Source organism: Acinonyx jubatus, chromosome B3 (assembly GCF_027475565.1).
Source record: "Acinonyx jubatus isolate Ajub_Pintada_27869175 chromosome B3, VMU_Ajub_asm_v1.0, whole genome shotgun sequence".
Classification (NCBI taxonomy): Eukaryota; Metazoa; Chordata; class Mammalia; order Carnivora; family Felidae; genus Acinonyx; species Acinonyx jubatus.
The window spans coordinates 54633490-54653888 of record NC_069386.1 but is presented as its reverse complement, the minus strand read 5'-3'; the positions used below and the strand labels follow the sequence as shown (position 1 = coordinate 54653888).

At 34.1% G+C, this 20399-nt stretch overlaps 1 protein-coding gene across 2 annotated transcripts in view; it reads right to left on the bottom strand.

Annotated features, from left to right (window-relative positions):
- MYEF2 (myelin expression factor 2) overlaps positions 1-20399 on the bottom strand; it is a 31527-nt gene that overhangs the window by 3586 nt on the left and 7542 nt on the right. Inside the window, exons 4-16 of one of the 2 annotated variants that reach the window (XM_027067188.2) lie at positions 19933-19940; positions 19736-19829; positions 15741-15932; positions 14865-15018; positions 14290-14339; positions 14108-14171; positions 9176-9277; positions 7637-7687; positions 7276-7344; positions 6934-7032; positions 6584-6646; positions 4663-4871; positions 4532-4583 (exon numbers count right to left, since the gene is read on the bottom strand). In XM_027067188.2, coding sequence (XP_026922989.1) covers positions 4532-4583; positions 4663-4871; positions 6584-6646; positions 6934-7032; positions 7276-7344; positions 7637-7687; positions 9176-9277; positions 14108-14171; positions 14290-14339; positions 14865-15018; positions 15741-15932; positions 19736-19829; positions 19933-19940 — 1207 coding nt within the window. The remainder of the gene's footprint in view (positions 1-4531; positions 4584-4662; positions 4872-6583; positions 6647-6933; positions 7033-7275; positions 7345-7636; positions 7688-9175; positions 9278-14107; positions 14172-14289; positions 14340-14864; positions 15019-15740; positions 15933-19735; positions 19830-19932; positions 19941-20399) is intronic. The other variant, XM_027067189.2, reaches the window with a different exon arrangement.

The following is a 20399-nucleotide window of genomic DNA, read 5'->3' as shown; positions in this document are numbered from 1 at the left end:
TGTGTGATTCCAAGAAAAACGAAAATAGAACTGCTATTTTAATAATAGTATAGGACAAAACAGTACGCAATGAGAAATCAGTACAACAGAATAATCAAACATACTGCTGTTACATATACTAGTTAAAAAATGACTTATCCTGCAGTGAAAGAAACCTTTTCACTTTATTTAATCAGCCTATTAACATCCTGTGGGTATGCTTTGGGAAATGCTGATATAAAAGCATTATCTAAAAATAGACAAAATTAAAGCAAAAATAAATAAATGGTTCAATAAAAGCCATTACCAAAGTGAAAGTGTAACATAACCACAAAAGAAAAAAGCAAAATCAGATACTCTATAAGAAGCTGTAATTATGATATAAGGGACAAAAAACAAAGTTTTAGTGTTTCTTTACAAACAAAAGGACTATCAATGAATGCTCTTCATATATTATTTTTACTGTTACTGCATTATGTTTTACTATTAAAATATGCCAGAGTTAAAGTCGACTAGTCATCCTTGAAGCAGCACGTGGTTTAGTAAATAAAATCTAACCCAAGTCTCTATTTTCTAGCCAGTTAACAAGCATACTGATCCAGAAAACTACATAATGGAAATCTGTGGATCAAAGTTATATTTGTTTACATGGTTTACAGGAATAATTCAACAGGCTTTCCTTGCACTGCACTTCTAAAATCTTATGATCCTGCCTCATACCAAGCCAAGTCAGAGTATAGCTAAAGTGTGTAATAAATACAGGAGCAAGTTTGAAAGACTATGTCTATATGAGTCCGTTAGCACAAACTACAACTAACTCTGAATGGTTCAGTTAATTTATTTATACTCAGCCTTCTTAAAAATGCATGTCACTGAGGAATCACATAGGGTAGGATTAAAAAATGATCTATTTTACTACACTCATTCTTCATGTTGTTATGTTTGGGGATATGTGAACACAATTTCCCCCAAATTACAAAGTATGAAGAAATATTGTACTGAGGTAGTATAACCTAAAATACATTTTCTTGGCCTCTGTATTTGCCCCATCAAGGACAGTTAACCACTATAGATGGTCCCAGCTTATAATGGTTCAATTTACAATTTTCAACATCATGATGATGCAAAAGTGATACGCAGTAGAAACTGTACTTTGAATTTTGATCTTTTCTCAGGCTAGTGGTATGTGGTATCATACTAGTGATAGTGGGTGGCAGCCATGAACCACAACTCTCAGTAAGTCAGGCAAACACAGGGGTAAACAAGCCATACATTTACAACCATTCTGGACCCACACAACCACTCTATTTTTCACACTCAGTATAGTATTTAATCAATGATATATTCATGATATATATTTAATCAATGATACATGATATATTCAGCACCTTATTATAAAGTAAGCTTTGTGTTAGATGATTCTCCCCAACTATAAGCTAATATAAGTGTTCTGAGCACGTTTAAGGTACGCTAGGTGAGGCTATGATGTTCAGTAGGCTAAGTGTAATTAAATGCATTTTCACTTTACTATATTTTCAACTTAGGATGGGTTTGTTGGAATGTAACCCCATTGTAAGTCAAGGAAGATTTGTATAGACATTTGGTAAGCAGAAGGCTTTGCTGGTGAGCCATTTACCGACAGATACTATCTGGGGAAGATGCATGGAGTACCACTAGACTTTTACTAAGAAGCAACCAAAAGGATATATTTACTCACTTTGGGCTCAAGGGGGAAAAAAACAACAACAAAACTGACTTTTACTGTGAAAGAGGTCATTATTGACTTGGAACAGGTTAGAAAGAAACTTCTCATACTAAGAAAGAAAAAACTCTCTTAAGATTTGAAAATAAAGTGCTGTGACAGAAAAATGGATAGTTCAATTCATATAAGCCAGGTAACTTCCATAGTTGCCAATAGCTGAACACTTAACTCTATATTCCCATAACTTATTTTCTTTACCATCAATGCATTTTAAGGTTAAAGAGAGGAAGATGGTGGGGAATTATTTAAATATGGCATTACTTTAATATAAATCTAAATAAAAATCAGAAGCTTTTACAATAGAATTGATAAGAAAAATAAAAATCATTACACTCACGATACTACAGATTAATAAAGGACCTAAGAGGAGAGCGAAAATAAAGAATAATAATTTCTTTAAAAAAATAATTTTATTTTTTAAATTTTTTAATGATTATTTATTTTTGAGAGAGAGACAGAGAGCCAGCATGGGAGAGGGGCATAGAGAGAGGGAGACAGACAATCCAAAGCAGGCTCCAGGCTCTGAGCTGTCAGCACAGAGCCTGATGCCGGGCTCGAACTCACAAACTGCGAGATCATGACCTGAGACGAAGTCAGACACTTAACTGACTGAGCCACCCAGGCGCCCCCACCTTTCATTTTATTAGCTAAAATGCTGTACACCTTTTTTAAATGTAGAATTGGATACTACTTTTTTCCTTTCAGAAAACATCTGAATTGTTAATGTCCATCTTTCAAATCAATGCCACTCCAACAAGAATCTCCATACAAGACCTCAAAGTTGCTGCAAGCCTTGCTCACATGTGACCTCAAAAAGAAATGTGCCTGCTACACATATGCTAAAGAAAAGTCAAATCAATATTGGTCACATTTTCAGTAATGTCATTTGTGTACTACACTTTGTTCTTTTCGTGTCTCAGTTCTACTTTGAAAAATGTCATTTATCTCATTTGGCGCTGTGTTTTTTCACTGAAACTACAACAGATATGACCTATACCTGCCGCCACTGCTCCTCATTTGATGTATTCACTAAGGCCCTAACATGTCCATTCTTTTGCAGTCTATGGGGTTCATGGCCAGATGTTGCTGACTCATCCTGATAGATCCTCTTACTCCTACAAACACTACCAACACTGGAAAACAACATTATAATTCTGTTTTCTGTTCATGGTAACTGTTTTAATAGTTACCTCATTTTTAACATTTTTACAACTAAAAAACATTAAGTTTCTCTTATTTGAATATACATGAAAGCCAAAAAAAAGATAATCAACAAAAGGAGTCAAAAGAACATCTTTGACAGATTCACACTGCATGTTCCTTGAAGGCAAGGATACTATCTTTCACTGTTTGTATGTCTAATTCTAATGACAAGCAGACTGCCAAAAACATACTATTTGTAGACTGATTGACTGAATAAGTAACTGAATAAATGAATGAAGATCTGCTCAGAATACTTAACTCACTCATAAACATTTAATAAACTCTTCCTATATATACCGAGGCAATGAAAAATGTTAGAATGAAACGATGCAGTTCCTGCATCAAAAGCCTCTATCTAAGAGGGAAGAAAACCTATGAACAGGGGCACCTGGGTAGCTCAGTCAGTTGAGTGTCTGAATTCGGCTCAGGTCATGGTCTCATAGTTCGTGGGTTTCAGCCCCGCATCAGCTGTCTGTGATGACAGCTCAGAGCCTGGAGCCTGCTTCGGATTCTGTGTCTCCCTCTCTCTCTGCCCCTCCCCTGTTCACACTCTCTCTCTCTCAAAAAATAAACATTAAAAAAAAAAAACAACCTATGAACAGATTACTACAACAGAGTCAGGTAGTCAGAACACAGATGATATCCACGTGATCCTAAGTGATCACCACCACTTTATGAGAAGAGCTGAAGGCTACTTTTGTGGGAGAACACTAAACTTATCCCCTTCGTGATCTCAAAAAAAGTAAATATATATTCCAAATACTCTTAACTTTCTGTCAACTCTCAAGAACTGAATGTACCACTTTTAGTTTCCTTTCATCACTACAGGCCACCCATATAGCTTACTATTGTGATCAGAGAGTCTCTGGGATACCATGCAACAGCAGAAAAATACTGGCAGGAAATCTGTTACGCTGTTCCACTCACACTATTTCTCCCAGCAGCAAAAGTTCCCTTTTCAAGTAGTAAAACCACCTAATCTTCTACAGACCTAACGAACATATCAAGATTGTACATAGTGCCCATCACAGCCAAGAACAGTTTATAAAAGAGCTAGAAGGGCCACCAGAATGTACCCGTCTAAGGAACTCCAGGCAGTGGGTTCTCTGCTATCAGCTAAGTTTCCTGTATTGTACAGGAAACAATGTGCAGAATGGGTCTCATCGATGGACTCCCACATCATTTGGATGTCAGCATTTTTGGGGTCATGGTGGCAATGCACTGCACTCCACTATAAACAAGGAAATAAGTATACCCTTCATTAGTACTTTCCACAGAAAAAAATCTTTTTAAACGCAAGCAATGATGATATACTAACCTTTTAAAAATCAGGTAATAAAGCAAGCCTCTCTTTCTCCACAGAAGACAATGACAGGCTCTACTCTAAATCTTGTTATTTAGAAGTAATTTGCACTGCTCCTTGTCAGAGGAGAGCAGCATAATTTATTTCAAGTGGAATTAGACCTGTCATACTATCCAGGAACAGACTTCTGGACAGGTAAGGTCTAAACACAGTGTTTAAAGGTTTAAAATCAGTTTTTCCTCTGTAATCAATATTATCATATCTGCAGTCATTAGTATACTTACCACACTGACTGAATTTCTCTTTTAGTTTCTGCCAAGTCAAGTCAAAAGGCAGCTAGAATGAAAAAAGGTATTAGTAACAGATATACAAAGAAAAAAATAATTTTAAGTATCCTTTACGCTTAGTTGCTTACATTTCTGACAAATATCTGGTTGCCTTTGGAGCCTATTCTGTCTCTCATTCCGCTTCCCATTGGACCGGATAGAAATCCTCGATCCATATCGATGCTCCTTTCCAGTATAGCTCCTATACCTGGTCCCATCCTATCAAAGCTGGAGCTCATCCGGTCTAGTCCCATCCCCATTCCTCCAGTCACACTGTTCATGCCACCCATGCCACCACCTGGATTTCAAGAACGGAAAGGGGGGGTTGGGGAATTTTGGTGTTTTTTTAAAAACGGAAGAAAAAGGAGAAAGAAGAGGAAGAAGGAAAGAGGAGGGACAGAATCATTTTTGAGAAAGAAAGGGAGAAAAAAATTAATTCATTTATATAAGTAATTAATACATAAACATAAAATTATTTTCATACACACAAAATAACAATCTTCCAAGAAATAGAATTTAATTTGATCTACATTCAGTTAGTTGAATGTTAATGGCTAACTGAATCTGTTAATTCTAGCCACTATGTTAATACATCACACATATATACTTCTAAAAAATTCTATTCCAATCATAAAATAATATCATTTAAGTTATGTAAATTATCTACCTGTTTTATCCATTAACATTATAGTTTTTATCATGTTTATTTTTTAATACCATGTGTAATAACTGCTAAAACAAAAAAATATATTACAACTCCCAACACATTAACTGTTGCTCTTATCATACTCTCCTACATAATATTTTCACTTCAGTATCTTCAGTATTTTCACATGCAATTTCTCTTTTCATATCAATTCAATTTTCAATAACCACAGAAAACTTAACTTTTAATTTCAATATTACATAGAACTTAAGGAGATAGAAAAACATGGAATCACACCCCTCTAGCCAGAGCTTGAGAATTTAACTCAAAGCTCATACCAAATTTATTCTTATGCACTGAGTTCCCTTTAATTATTCCAATCCTATACATTCCCAAAACTTTTTCTTTTCTCTTGTACCTAATATCCCCATATGGAGAAATTTCAAAAATTAACCACCCTTACACTGGCTTTCTATGAATAACAAATCTAAAGTTAGGGAAACAGAAGTACAAACACTGAGGTGAGAAAGGAAAGTAGGGAAGTTATGAATACTGGGAAAATGGCCAAGGATGAAAAAAATGATGAAAAGGAATGAGAAGCAAGGTAAAATGGAAGTAAATATCTTCAGCTGACAGGATTTCTGAATTTGCCCTTAGAAAACTTTAAGTAGGCTGTATTTCCTATTTGTGAGGTTTCAATCAATTAAAGGAGTCAATAAAGTATGGAGAGCTCACAGAAACATGGCTCAGTAAGCAACAGAGATCAAAAACTGAGCCATGTTTTAAGATTTAACATAAGGCCTAAAATGTGGTAGAGGAAACAGGTGGAAGAAATGTGTCATTCCCCAACTACTCTTGATTCTATCACAGGAAAGGTTTAAGAGGAAAGGAAATAAGCATCTCTTTCAACCTTAGCTCTCAACCTCAGGAAGTCTCTAGAGGTGCTGTAACAGGGGCAAAAGACACAAGATGTTCACACATGAAATAAGCTAGTCACCAATAGCAGCTGTAGACAATAGGCAAGGAAACAAAGTTGGTGCTAAAGCAAAAGTTCCTCCTGACACATGATCAAGGAAATCCCCAGATTCCTCAGTTGGAACGGAGCTTCTTGGATTAGCTGACAGTTAACACATACTCTGTTGTTAGTTCAGAAATGTCAAAGAGGTAAAATTCAAAGTTAGTTTAGAAATTTCAAACAGTGATCAAACAGAAAAGCTCAGTAACTCTCAAAGTTTCTCTAAATTATGACAAGACATATTAACACATAAGAACAAAATATTACTATACTATAATAACTACTCTTGCAAAGTCTTTTGCAAGCACTCAAATACTACTGAATAAATTCTAGTAAAATTTAAACCTACTTATTCCAGATCCTACTGGACCCATGTTAGAAGCTCCTATTCTTCCTGCAATCATTGCACTGCCTAAACAAGGATGGAAAGATACTAATTAATTGGAAGAATCATATTTTAAAATTCCCAAGGTACTATGCTCTCAGCTGTACAGTAACCAAAAAGTGTACGTCTTCTAAAAATAGGTTCAAATATGTAATTTACTGAAAGAGAGCTAGTACATTAAAATTCCTAAAGTGGTTTTCATCAATAAATTACATGAAACATTATCAATGTCCAATTTTTCACAAAAAAAGGAAACAGACTTTGAAAAACATAATCTGCAAAAAGGAAAAGGAGAAATATGCAGCCAGCCCTACCAAGTCTACCAAAGGAATCTCCAAAGCCTCGATTTAATCCAATATCACCACGTCCAAAATCTCTCTCCATGCTACTAGTCATCGCACCACGGTACAGCTCTGAAAAGATTATGCAACAAATTAACCCTTTTTCAAGTGTATCAGTACATGGTAATCCATTTAGGAACATAATGAGAGTAAACTGAAAAGATGACAAAAGTCACAAATACCAAAAAGTCTGTGATTTACCAACTTACCTCACATGCCATATGATATCCCCCGTCCTGTTATGCCTGTCTCTACCCGCCATGCCCCATATGCCCTCTGGAGACCTCTACAGTGCCCATTCCTACATTTACCTACCTCCCATTCGGCCAACTCCTCCAAATCCTCCCATGCTATTCATTGCTTCCAGACCACCAAACCCAATTCCTACGGAATAAAGATTAATTTTGAGATTTGACTATTAGCTATATAGCTGAAAGGTACATGTTGTAAATGTTATGTCTCACCAGTAAGCTCTTCATCCACTCTACCATGTGCAGGGGCTTAACACATCATTTCCCATCTCTTAAGTATGTACTAGGCTCAGTTTCTGCTAGCAGCCTTTAGGTATGAGCCAACAATAAACTATGACTTTTTTTTCCCTTAGAATTCTCAACACAGCTTCTAATTTACTAAACATGGTACTGGGTACATACAAAAAACAAATGCTTATACATACCTCCTCCAATTCTATTCATTCCTCCAAAACCTGGACCATCCATTCCCATACCTCAAATAAAATACATAGTATGTACGTTCAGTCAATCTTATTTTTAGGACTAAAGAATGACATAACACAATACAGCAAAAGATACCATTGGTCTAGTCATGACGGAATGCTAGAGAAGCAGTGGGGCACATGTGTGAGACTTTAAAGTGCTATGTACAGCAGCTGTCTAATCATGAGTCTTCAAAAAGGCCTCTATGAATATTTATTAAATAAGAAAACAAAATTCACTGGTCACACATTCAAGCAGAGAATATCTAGGACTAGGTAACTGTTCATTTTTTTTTCAACACACACACACACACACACACACACACACACACACAGAAGTATCACCACAGCAGATTTAGAGATCGAGTCAGAAAGTAAGGACTCCTTTCAACATGGCAGCTAAGGGAGCAGTAAAAAAAACAAAGAATAAAAAAGCCTTTGTTTAGGAAGGTAGAGAGCCTAAGAATAAAAGTTTCTATTTCATTCAGACCAATTACCATAGCTACACTGATTTTTTAAAGTTTAGCTATAGCATCTCAGCAAAAAACAGGAATCTGAGAGCATTTAGTACTCTATCAATTAAGACACAGTTCTCAAAGTATGGTCTGGGGTCCAATAAGTCAAAACTATTTTGTTCATCAAGTAATATTAAGATATTATTTGACTGTTTACTCTCATTCTGTCATGAATATAAGGTGTAATTTTCCAGAAACTACATGATGTATGCAATATAACAAACAAAATGCAGAAGCAGATATAACAGCATGGCTGTCTTGCCTTAAACCAAACATTAAAGGGATATCCAAAAAGATAAAACGATGCCACTCTGTTTACTAATATTTTGTAACAGAAAATAAAACATTTTCTTAAAAATTATATTTATGTTAATACAAGTCGATAACTGTTATTTTAAATAAATCTGTAAATATTTTTGAATTTCTAAGTTTTATTTCCTAACACAGTAAATACTGACAAACATAACCATGTCAACAAAAGCACTTTGGGACCGCCACCAAATTGGAAGAGAATAAAATGGTTCTGAAACCACAAGGTTTAAAAACTAATCTTCAGAGACAAACTGTAAATTAGTCCATGTAAAGAGCCAAACAGCTCTCTGAAAAGCTACCTTCCCAGCTATAAATACAAATTTAACTTGCTTTTGATAGGGTAGCATTTCAGCCATTCCACAAATACTGTATATCCATGATACACGAGACACTATGTTAAACATTCTCCTCCTGCCTCAAAGACATTTTAAAATCCAAAGTGCTAAACGGCTAGCTACAACACAGCTGGCCTCAGAGGAACCCTCTTGACCTTTGCTCACTCTATTTCATGTTCTCTGGTTTCAAGGTTTCATTCTTTTTTTAGGCTAAATGACATCCTAAATATTCAACTATAAAACAGAATCCTTTAAACACTACTACAAACTAGTAAATGTAAGCTTTATAAATTTAGCAATGTATCATTAAAAAGAAATAAGAAAGTGAGAATACTCACCACTTGGGCCTAAATTTCCCATTACACCACCTATATTCAACTGGCTGGCACTAATAGGCTGTCCACCTGGACCAAGTCCCATTCCAATGCCTCCAAGACCACCTAAAACACAAATGAAAATGATATTACCAGCCCATATATGATTAACTAACTGGCACTAAATAAATTCTTTAAGCTACATGCCTGTCGTAATATTGCCAAAATTTTGCAAATTTGCAAATAAGAGCACTGGTTCTTGTTTTCATCAGAATGCAGCACAGTGAAGAAGCCTCACTATAACACCATTTATTAATGAGAAGTATTTTATGAAGCAGACCTACCTTCTATCCTAGTTTCAAGGCATTCTAAAAAGGACTAATCAAATACCAATAGGATTTTGAATAATATTATATACCTTATAAATGGTATACATATCTGAAAATGAGAATCTTGCTCGAGTTTGTAAAACCACTTAAAATAGAATTACGTTTAAGATGGTTCAAATCCAACTAAAAAGTCAACAACATTGAAAACAAAATATTGAATAAAACAAATGTTACATTACCTGGTTTTGTCCATGACATATTTATTTACTTATATGGCACCTTAAGTGTTTTCACATCTATTTTCCACACAGGAGGAAATTTCTGAGACCTTAAGTTACTTGTATAATGCCATTTAGCTATGTGATTAAGGTAGGACTACAATTTAAGTTTTCGGTCTCTAAATCCAGTATTCCTTTTACTACCTCTCTTAAAATAAACTAATTAAATTTGTTGAAAATAGACTTTAAGAAGTTAATTTGATGACCTTAAAGACTTAACAGTTGAGTGGGAACTATTTTATTTTACTATATTAAATCTGAGTATGTTCTTGCTAGCCAATGTAGCAATTACGAGGTAGGGGCTGAGAAAACCATACTATAATATATATATATATATATATACACACACACACACACACACACACACACACACACACAAAATGTGTGTGTGTGTTTTAAGATAAAATACAGAAGCATGCTGTGTAATTGAAAAGATCAATGCCATCTGGTAAAAGAGAACAGCTCAGTACCTAAAAATGGTCTAACTGAAAGCAACAGCATACTTGACTATCAACAATACTCTCATGTCTATACCTAGGACTCATATTTTCATCTCTGAAATCATTCTTCACTAAAAGGAACCAGGACTCTTTGAGACTAGGCCAATCTCTTATCTCTATGACAAAAAAAAAATCTTCACAGATCTGGGAAATCATGCTTTCACCGAAAGTAAGAGTATAGGCATCATTGGCAGTAAGGAGGCTCCCATTTGACAAGTTACAATAATCTGAACAAAAGAAGGGAGGAAGGGAAAAACAGGGACATTAATAATGATTAACTCGAATAACAAACTAATTCTGTCAAAGTGTATGAGTTCATATTATATCTCAATAAAGAATATATAAAAATGTGAATCTCAAAAAGAAGAGATATAGAGTAAGTCTGAATACAACAGAGAATATTTTTTATCTAAATAACTAGAAGAGTATTAATAGTGGAAAAGTAAACTGGAAGCCCCAGCAAAAAGCCAGGCAGAATCTCGAAAGATGACACTCTAAGTGATAAGGTAAACTTGGCTGAGGCAGGAAAAAACTGCCCTATAAAGAGAGAAAGGGAAATACTCAAAGACACATGAACTGAGAGTTTTCCAGAGTTCACTTAAAAAGAAATTGAATTCTTCGATTGTGAAAGCCCAATAAGAAATAATTCATACCAACACTGCAGAAAACTGCATACCAAAGACAAATATCTTAAAATCAGCAACATGAAGAACACAGCTAACCTGTAAAGAAAGGACATTTTAACTGGTAGCTGACTTAATAGCAACAATGGAAGCCAGAAGACTGTGGGGTTTTTCAAAGTGCTGAGAGAAAATAACTATCAATCTTAAACTGTATAACCAGTAAAACTACCTTTGAAGACATTTATGACTATCCAAAATTGAGACAATTTACTAACAACAGATCCTCACTGAAAGAGCTTTTAAAATATATGCTTTGAGAAAAAATTAGCACCAGGGTCTGTGAGAGTAGAGAAAGGTAAGCCAAGAAAATGGTAAATAGTAGTAATGCCTAATTTGTGGGCATGAAAAAAAGCAATACAGAACTAAGACAATGAGCAATAACGGCATATAATTCAATAGAAAAAGTGATTAGAATTAAAGCATTCAAAGGTCACTCTATTACTGAGTAAAAGAATAATTATATTAACTTCAGACTTCACAGATATATTACAAATCCTGGCTAACCACTAAATGAGAAAGCAAGATAGGAGGAAAATATCTGTAAAAAGCACAAAAATAGAACGTATAATAATGGGAATTAACCCACATAAATAATAAATGTGAATAAGCAAAACAAAGCTGTTATAACTATATCAATATTAGATAAGACTTGGGGCGCGTGGGTGGCGCAGTCGATTAAGCGTCTGACTTCAGCCAGGTCACGATCTCGCGGTCCGTGAGTTCGAGCCCCGCGTCAGGCTCTGGACTGATGGCTCAGAGCCTGGAGCCTGTTTCTGATTCTGTGTCTCCCTCTCTCTCTGCCCCTCCCCCGTTCATGCTCTGTCTCTCTCTGTCCCAAAAATAAATAAACGTTGAAAAAAAAACCTTTTTTTAAATATTAGATAAGACTTAGTTACTAAAGATAAAATCACTCTTAGTGATAAAATTTTGATTCATTTGGAAAATATATCAGTTCTAAACTTAGATGTACTTACTAAGTTAGTGTCAAAATATTTAAAGTAAAAACCAAAAAACAAACAACAATAAAAAGAAAATCCAACATTCTAGTGGGAAATTTTACCATATACATCTCTCAGTAATTGACAGCCCAAGCACACATGATGATTAGTAGTGATATAAATGTAGACAATGTAAATGGATTAACAAACTTGATTTAATGGACATATATAGAACACTGCACTCACCAAGCACACCTAGATTATGTATTTAAAAAGTGCCTGATATTAGACCATAATACAAAGTCCAAATTATTCCAAAAATCACAATCGTATCTTCTCTGGCCACAATAAGTTAAAAATTAACAATGAAAAGCCCCATACATTTAGAAATTCAAAACTGCATGGCTTAAGAAGTCATAGTAGTAATTTAATAAAAATGAAATCACAATAAAAATACTCCATAGCAAAACTTGTGTGCAACAGCTAAATTTATAGTTATAACTACTTTTATTAGGAAAGAGAGCCTACAAAACTAGTGAACAGTCAGCTTAAGGAATTTGGACAAAAATAAGAAACTAAACCCCCAAAAATAGAGAGAAGAAAATATTAAAGAGCAGAAATTAAGATGAAACTGAAAGCACAAATAAAACTGAAAAATCTCTAAGCACAACTGACCAAGAAAAAGAGAAATTACAAACCTTCAGAATTTATCAGAAGAAAGAACTATAGATGTAGAGGAAATTTAAGAGGGTATTTTATGCCAATAAATCTGAAAATGAACAAAAATAGTAAAAATCTTAGAAAAACAGAAATTACAGGGGAGCCTGGATAGCTCAAGTCGGTTAAACACCCGACTCTTGATTTCAACTCTCGTCATGATCTCAAGGTCGGGAGCTTGAGCCCCTTGTGTGGGGCTCAGTGCTGAGCCCAGAGCCTGCTTAAGATTCTCTCCCTCTTTCTCTGCCCCGCCCCACTCAAAAAAAAAATTAAAAAATTAAGGAACTAGAGCTACATCAATATAAATGCATCTCAAAAACAGTATTAAACCAAAAACAGCAAGCTGCAGAATATATACAAATAGGATGCCACTCACCCCAAATTTTAAATCCAGCAAAACCATTAACTATAATGTTTGTGAATGTATAAATGTGTATCCAAATGACTAAAACTTAAACAATAAACACTATATTCATAAGTTGTTTCCTCTTGGTATGGTATCTGGTGGTCAGGAGAGAGGGGGAGTCTCAACCTTATCTGTAAAATTTTATTTTAAAGGAAAATCATCTATAACAAATATGGCCTAAGATAGCTACATGATTAATTTTATTTTTGTCTGTATATTTAAAATATTTTATCATTAAAAAAAACTTAATAAAAATCAGAGAAGGTACAGTAAAAGAGTAAGAAGAGCTAGTTTTTGAGTGTTTACATTATTCCAAAACTGTTCTAAGTGTTATACATATATTAACTCATGCAACACTCATGCCAACCCCATGATATAGGCGCTATCATCCTCATTTTGCAGATGTAACACTGAGACAAAGATGTTAAGTACATTATGTTTTATAACCATTTGGAAAATAATTCAATAATACTGATCAATATGTACACCTGAGAACTTGTAAATATACTTGAAAGAAATAACCAAAAACATACCAAATATTTGTATACAGAAAGACATGAATTACTCTGTTGGCAATTAAAGAAAAAAAAGTTAAAACAAATAAATATACCTAACATTACAGTGAAATACTTAGGGAGCATCCATACAATGGACTATTACACACCAAATAAAAATATGTGAAAAGAATTTTCCAACATGGAATACTTCAGATTAATGTTAAAAAAAAATTATTTCTATGGTAGTACTCAACTATGTAAAAAAAAAACCCTAAAAAGACCATAAAAAATACAGAAAAATATTAAAATGGAGACTACATGTCGTAAAATTAAAAGGACTTCTTTTTCCCTTCATGTATATGAACTTAACAATTTTTTTAGTATGTATTGCTTTTGTAATAAGGAAAAAATACCAAAAAGAAAAAAAAAAAGGTACATGTTTATCTTCTCAGTCTTCCTCAGCAATCATGACAAACTATCTCTATAATGCCAAACTAATCCTAAACTGTGGGCAATTTGGGATATAGGTGCAAAAATAAGGAGTTTTGCTTAGCATATAATAAAATTGAAAAAATATATAGCCTGCTCTAATAATAACTTTTACTTACGTGGTAACTGTGGTGTTTTACTATCATGTGAGCGGTAGTCTTCATGAGGGACAGACTTGTCATCCTAATTGCAAAAAAAGTTTATTGTGTGGTTAATTCATAACTAAACAGATCTGCAATGCAGAGGAGAGCAGATACAAGTTTGAAGAGGTGGGAGGTTGAAGTGATATGGAGGAACTCACCATTTTCACATGCATAGGTCTATCAAACAAAAACTGCCCATTGAACATAGCTGTTGGTTTGGTCAAGGAAAACCAGTTGACTATAAAATTATACTTGAACACATATTTTTAATAATCTTAGAGTCAGACTACCTCTAATAATTTAATCAACATCTTTACTATTTTACTTATTTTAGTCTCTTCCATATACTCAAAGAAAAATCTTGAAGTCTTTGCTTTATACTTTTACTTTATGAATAAAATATAATCTTGTAAGTCAACCACTGGGGGAAAACTTCATTTAAAGCAACTGCATTAATGCACAATGGATTACATTAACTGTCGACAGCGGATATACATACAGTTCATTGTGGCAGGAAGAGAAAGTAGAAGAGTTCATACCAGGCTTACATAATATGGCTAATTCAAGTTTTAAGAGTGACTTTAGTACTTGGACATAGTAAAGGTTTTATGTGCTGGAGACTAAAGTCTAATACACATTTCCAAGCCAGGCAACTTTAAATTCCATGACCCCCACAAAATGGTATCAAGCTCTTCAACCGTATTAGATAGCGCTAAAGTGTAAATCAGGATACAAATTGCTTGAACTGCTTCAATTGCTTGTTCAAAAGTGACTGTGCCCATTCCTCTGCTCTTGCCATCTTTGTCTTCTTTAATATCTGCCCGTTTTACAGTTCCAGCTATGCTGAACACCTCCTTTAGCTTCTTCCAACCAACTTTGAAGTCAAGCTTAACATAAAATTACATAAAGTTACATACCTAATAAACCCCTCTCCCCATTTATAAATAATACAAACAAATCTTTTCTCAAATCTAAAAGCTATAAAGAACTATACTTCTTGGTAGATGGTACATCAACAACAGTATTCAAATAAAGACATCTTAAGTTGTTTAAAATCAATCAAGCTTCACCCAACGTTGTTCCTTATCCTTAATTTTTTTTTTAAATTTCCAAAACAGCCTCTTATCTGCTCATCCTGTTTTGTACATGTGAAACTTGCTCATCTATTTTTACTGAGAGAAATTCAGATTTTTGAAAGTACTGTTGATATCACTGACTTTCAAAAGCTTAGAACAAATGACAAACCAACTACAATGTGCACATTCACAAATATCAAATATCAAAGCTAAAGAAAGAAATCCATTTACCAATATGAACAAAAGTCCCATATAATGAAAGTAAACATGTTCAAGAACTGCATAGGTATTTGTAAATTCCACAGTTCACTTTTAAGGAATACTAAATACTCATATTTACACTTTAACCTTATATATATGTGTGCATATATATTTAAACTGGGTTTGAGTTCCAATAATTACTGTTTCACTTACTTTCATTAAAAATCAGCAAAATGTTCTCTAAACCTACAACCCATTCATCTAATTTAATAACCTCATGATTAGAACTGAATATCTGAATGACAAAATTTTAGACTAAAGCTTAAACTTACATTAGCAACAAAAATTGTGGAACCAAGTCTACCAGCCTGCAAATTACTGATAACCTCAGGAGGAATGTTTGGATTATTGAGAATGGAAGGTGGTAAATTCATCAACCCCGATCCCATATCGGGTACATGTCCTCCTGGAAATGATCCTCCTGTTCGTTGCAATGCCCTACGAGCATTTTCTCCATCAGGGTCCTATAACACACATTGAATGTTAAATACCACTAGATACATCAGTAAATCTGTATCATTAAAATAACAACTTCAAATTCTACAGTAGCTATCCCAACTGGCTCAAATTATTGGCCCTCTTGAAGAGTGAGCTTTTTTCTTATCCAGAGAATTCAGTCCCATAAAAACCTGTGGACAGACAAAAGATTTCAGTCTCCAGGGGTGTCAATTAAATACCCGTTTCCAATCACTAAAGTCACTTAAGAACTTGAAATTAGTTTAATTTTGCCCTTATACTAGGGTTCAAATACATGACACATACGCATAAATATATATAACTCAAAGAGGAACAAAATACTGTACTTACTGTGACTCTTTTCTTGCTAAAATGCAGTAATGGTGAATTCTCACCACTGGATGCCCAAGGCAATGCCAAATCAGACTAATTCAAAGCTTTTCAACAGTGGAACAGACTGTTACAAAACCCAGGAATATTGGGGTAAAGGGGAACTATTATAATGTGTAAGTTTCATTCCTAAACAAAATACAATTACCCACTTTCCAACCTTTTTCCTTTCTCAACAATGATTGTGATCTGACAATGGATTATGATCTGAGATGAAGGGGGGGGGGGTATAAAGAAACGCTAAGTGTCCAAGCAAATGATATTAAAAACTGCTTTAAGTTCATTAACTGTATAAGAGAAATATTCTACCTTTAAACAAAACAAAAATAGTGAGTTTAAATGTACTTCTCACTTATCTCACCAGGTGGAATGCAAAACACACACAAAAAACACATAAACACACTAATAGACTATTATCTGCAATACCAAATGACAATGATAAATGCAACCATCAACTCTATATTGCTAGTCTCAGTCTGGGAATATTAATAAAAAGAAAGTTGGATGACCTTAATAAATTCTCTAGGAAGGCTGGGAGAATAGAAGGTGAAAAACTAAATGCAGGGGCACCTGGGTGGCTCAGTCGGTTAAGCGGCCGACTTCGGCTCAGGTCATGATCTCACAGTCCGTGAGTTTGAGCCCCGCGTCAGGCTCTGTGCTGACAGCTCAGAGCCTGGAGCCTGTTTCAGATTCTGTGTCTCCCTCTCTCTGACCCTCCCCTGTTCATGCTCTGTCTCTCCCTGTCTCAAAAATAAATACAACGTTAAAAAAAAAATTAAAAAAAAAAACAATGCAATTAATAAAGGTATACTAGCTTCCTAAGTATTTTTTCACCATGAAGAAATAAAGAGAAATACAGAAATAAAGAAATAAATGTTTTGAAAAATGCTGCAAAATTTTTAAGTTAGTAAATAATAAATGTTTCAGGTCTAACTAAAGCTTCAAAAACTTGCACAAATCGAAAATTTATGATAGTGGTTACCTATGGAGAGAAGGAGGGGTAGGGGTAGCGGAGGTGCTTCATAAACTATTGAGATACACTGTTGTCCTTAACATCTTCGTATGTTTTGATTTGTCTTTTTATATTTTTGACATATAAACATATATACACACAAAAATACATACACACATATGCATAATAAAACATAAAACATATATAAATACAATTCATCTAAAACAAAGTAGCCACTATATAACATGGTTTTTATTCCTCTTTTCCCCTTGGAGGACAGCCTGCCAGTCACTAACTGTTATTGCTATTAGAGGGCCTATTAAATTTTATAACTGCTCCTAACACCATTTAATATAATGAAAAAATAAAATTGTAATATCTGGTAGGGAATATTGGAAATATATTTTTTCTTAGACTCTCACTAGTAGTTTTAGCACTGAGCCCAGTCATCCATTTGTAAATCAGAAATTCCCAGGAAAGGGACCTTTAGTAATAATAATCCATAAAGTTAACTGAATAAAGAATACTTCATCATTTAGCTAGGCCAAACTCAGTTATTGTTCCCTCTTAAAAAAATTTAAAAATGGAAGTATCCTACATCAATTTGGATCACATAACTCTATTCTAGGGTCTCTAAAATATTACTGAGGATACAGGAAGTGCTAAAACTTAAAAGAACACAAACAACATAGGTTTGTCCTTTAGCATAAAAACCACCATGTAAACGGCTGGCACAGAGTACAACAGTCTAAACTTTCTCTACTTCCCAGTCAAAATAGGAAGGAAGGAAGGAAGGAAGGAAGGAAGGAAGGAAGGAAGGAAGGAAGGAAGGAAGGAAGGAAGGAAAGGAGGAAGGAAAGGAGGAAGGAGGGAGGGAGAGGAAAGGGAAAAGGAAAGGGAAGAGAGAGGAAGAGAGGAAGGGAGGAAGGGAGGGAGGGAGGGAGGGAGGAAGGAAGGAAGGAAGGAAGGAAGGAAGGAAGGAAGGAAGGAAGGAGAACGGACAGACAAACCCCCCAGGCTCAAACAGAATTAGAGGAGTTCAGAAGCTGACTCCAATAAAGGGATTTGGAATACTTGTATTTGTTGGTAGCATGGGCTTTAATTTTAAGCTATTATCACCTCATAGTCAGAATCAAGAGACCAACAACCAGGAATATTCCCACCTTGGACTGGAATAACAACAAGCAATTATTATTACAGCTAACATTTCTTATGTAGTTATATAATATTTTGAGCACTGTGCTAAGTGCTTTATATAATAACATCACAATTATAGTTAGTAGCTAACATTTATTAAATGTTTTACATATATTAACTGAAACCTTATAAAACTATCAGATAGCTTCTAATATCATTCTCACTTTAGTGATAAAGAAACAAAGAAATAGAGAGTGATTAAAGTTAGGTAATTTTTTAAGTAATTAAAGGTAAGTGATTGCCCTGAGTCACCCAGATTATCTGATGCCAGAGCTTGAATTCTCTACCATGTTATCTCATTTAATACTCATAAAAACTCTATTAGGTAAGTACTACCATTTGTACTATTATAATTACTGAGGTTTAGAGAATAAGTAACCTGCCTAGTCACAGAGCTAGAAAGTGAGCTGGGACTCCTATCATTACTTAACCAAATTAAACTGTGACTGACAGTAATGCTCTACTACCAGAGACTTGCAACCTTGCTGGTAGAGACTCTTCAGGGTCCTAAAGTACATCCTCAATCATTTGTAACACAGACTTTAGCAAGAATATATACGTAACTGGTCCATGATCAAACAATTCAGGTAAGATTAACAATATGAACTAAAGGAAGAAATGAAAATGACTGCTATTCAAGCTAATCATTACCAAGGTCAATTACACTTAAGTGTACATAGTTTTTAAGTATCTTCTGATTATTTTTTTGTCAATGTATTATACTACTGTTCCATACAAAGGGAACATACCCACTTTAGGGGTTTCCAAGTTCCAGTTACAAATTTCACTAACAGATTCACAAGTTTTCTCAAATTTTAATCTGGCATAGTTTCAGGGTAATTTTAACTAAAAGTGAGTATCAATTTTATTCAAATCCATAAGGTATTTGCATTATTAAGCACGCTTTACTATCAACTACAAGAATATCTAATTCTCAAGTTAAACAACACAATCTAAAAACTGAAAATGTCTATACCAAATAAAGTCAATACATAAACCTTGCCATCTTTAAATATCTGCATTTTTTAAATCATGCACCTCTGCTTATAACAACTTGGAACAAATCAAATATATAGGAAAACTGCTTAAAAGCAAACAGGAAACCATGCACAAGCAAAACTATCTTCAATTATATAATGCTTTAATAAGCATCTAGGCTTTAAAAAAAAAAAAAGGAGTAGCCAGAGAAATACATCCTCCAAGATGAAAATCCAAAGAAAACATGTCTTTATATCCAAAAGTTTAAATTATTCCAAATATAAGAAATCTTACCTCTTTAATATTCAGGGGTCTTCCACTAAGATCATATTTGTTCATAGTTTCTAGCGCTTTCTTTACGAATTCTTCATCTTTGAATTCAACAACACTTAATGGGGAAAAAAATTTATAGGAAATGTTTATATACTAAATTTTCTTTTTCTTAATCAGAAGTTTAAATTTGACTTAAGAAACTTAAAAAAAATTCTTACCCACAACCCTATATCCAGGTAGATTTGTCAATATATGCAAAAGAAGAAAAGTTTTAGATCAGTAGACGAAGTTAATGGTAAACTCTAATATTTAAGTCATGAAAAGCAATTGATAACACAATCACTTTTTATCTTTTACACTTCTAGAACATAATAGCAAGTGACCACAAATCTTCTGTCAATGTTTAAATCGATCTATTTAAAGGCAGTAGCATCTAGCATTTAACAAGCTTGGAACACATATTTACTTTTAGAGGACTCTTCTTTAGGTTAAGACTAAATAAGGTATTTTCACAAATTCAATCAAAAGTAACTCAGGGAAATTGAAGGTTTCCATAAAACACTTCTTCCATTGTTACGACTATTTTCAAAAGATGTATTATGCACAAATTGTTTTTAATGTATATCTTTCAATTTTATTAAGGTAAAAATAGGAAATAATCTCATTTTTAATTAATTTCTCTATT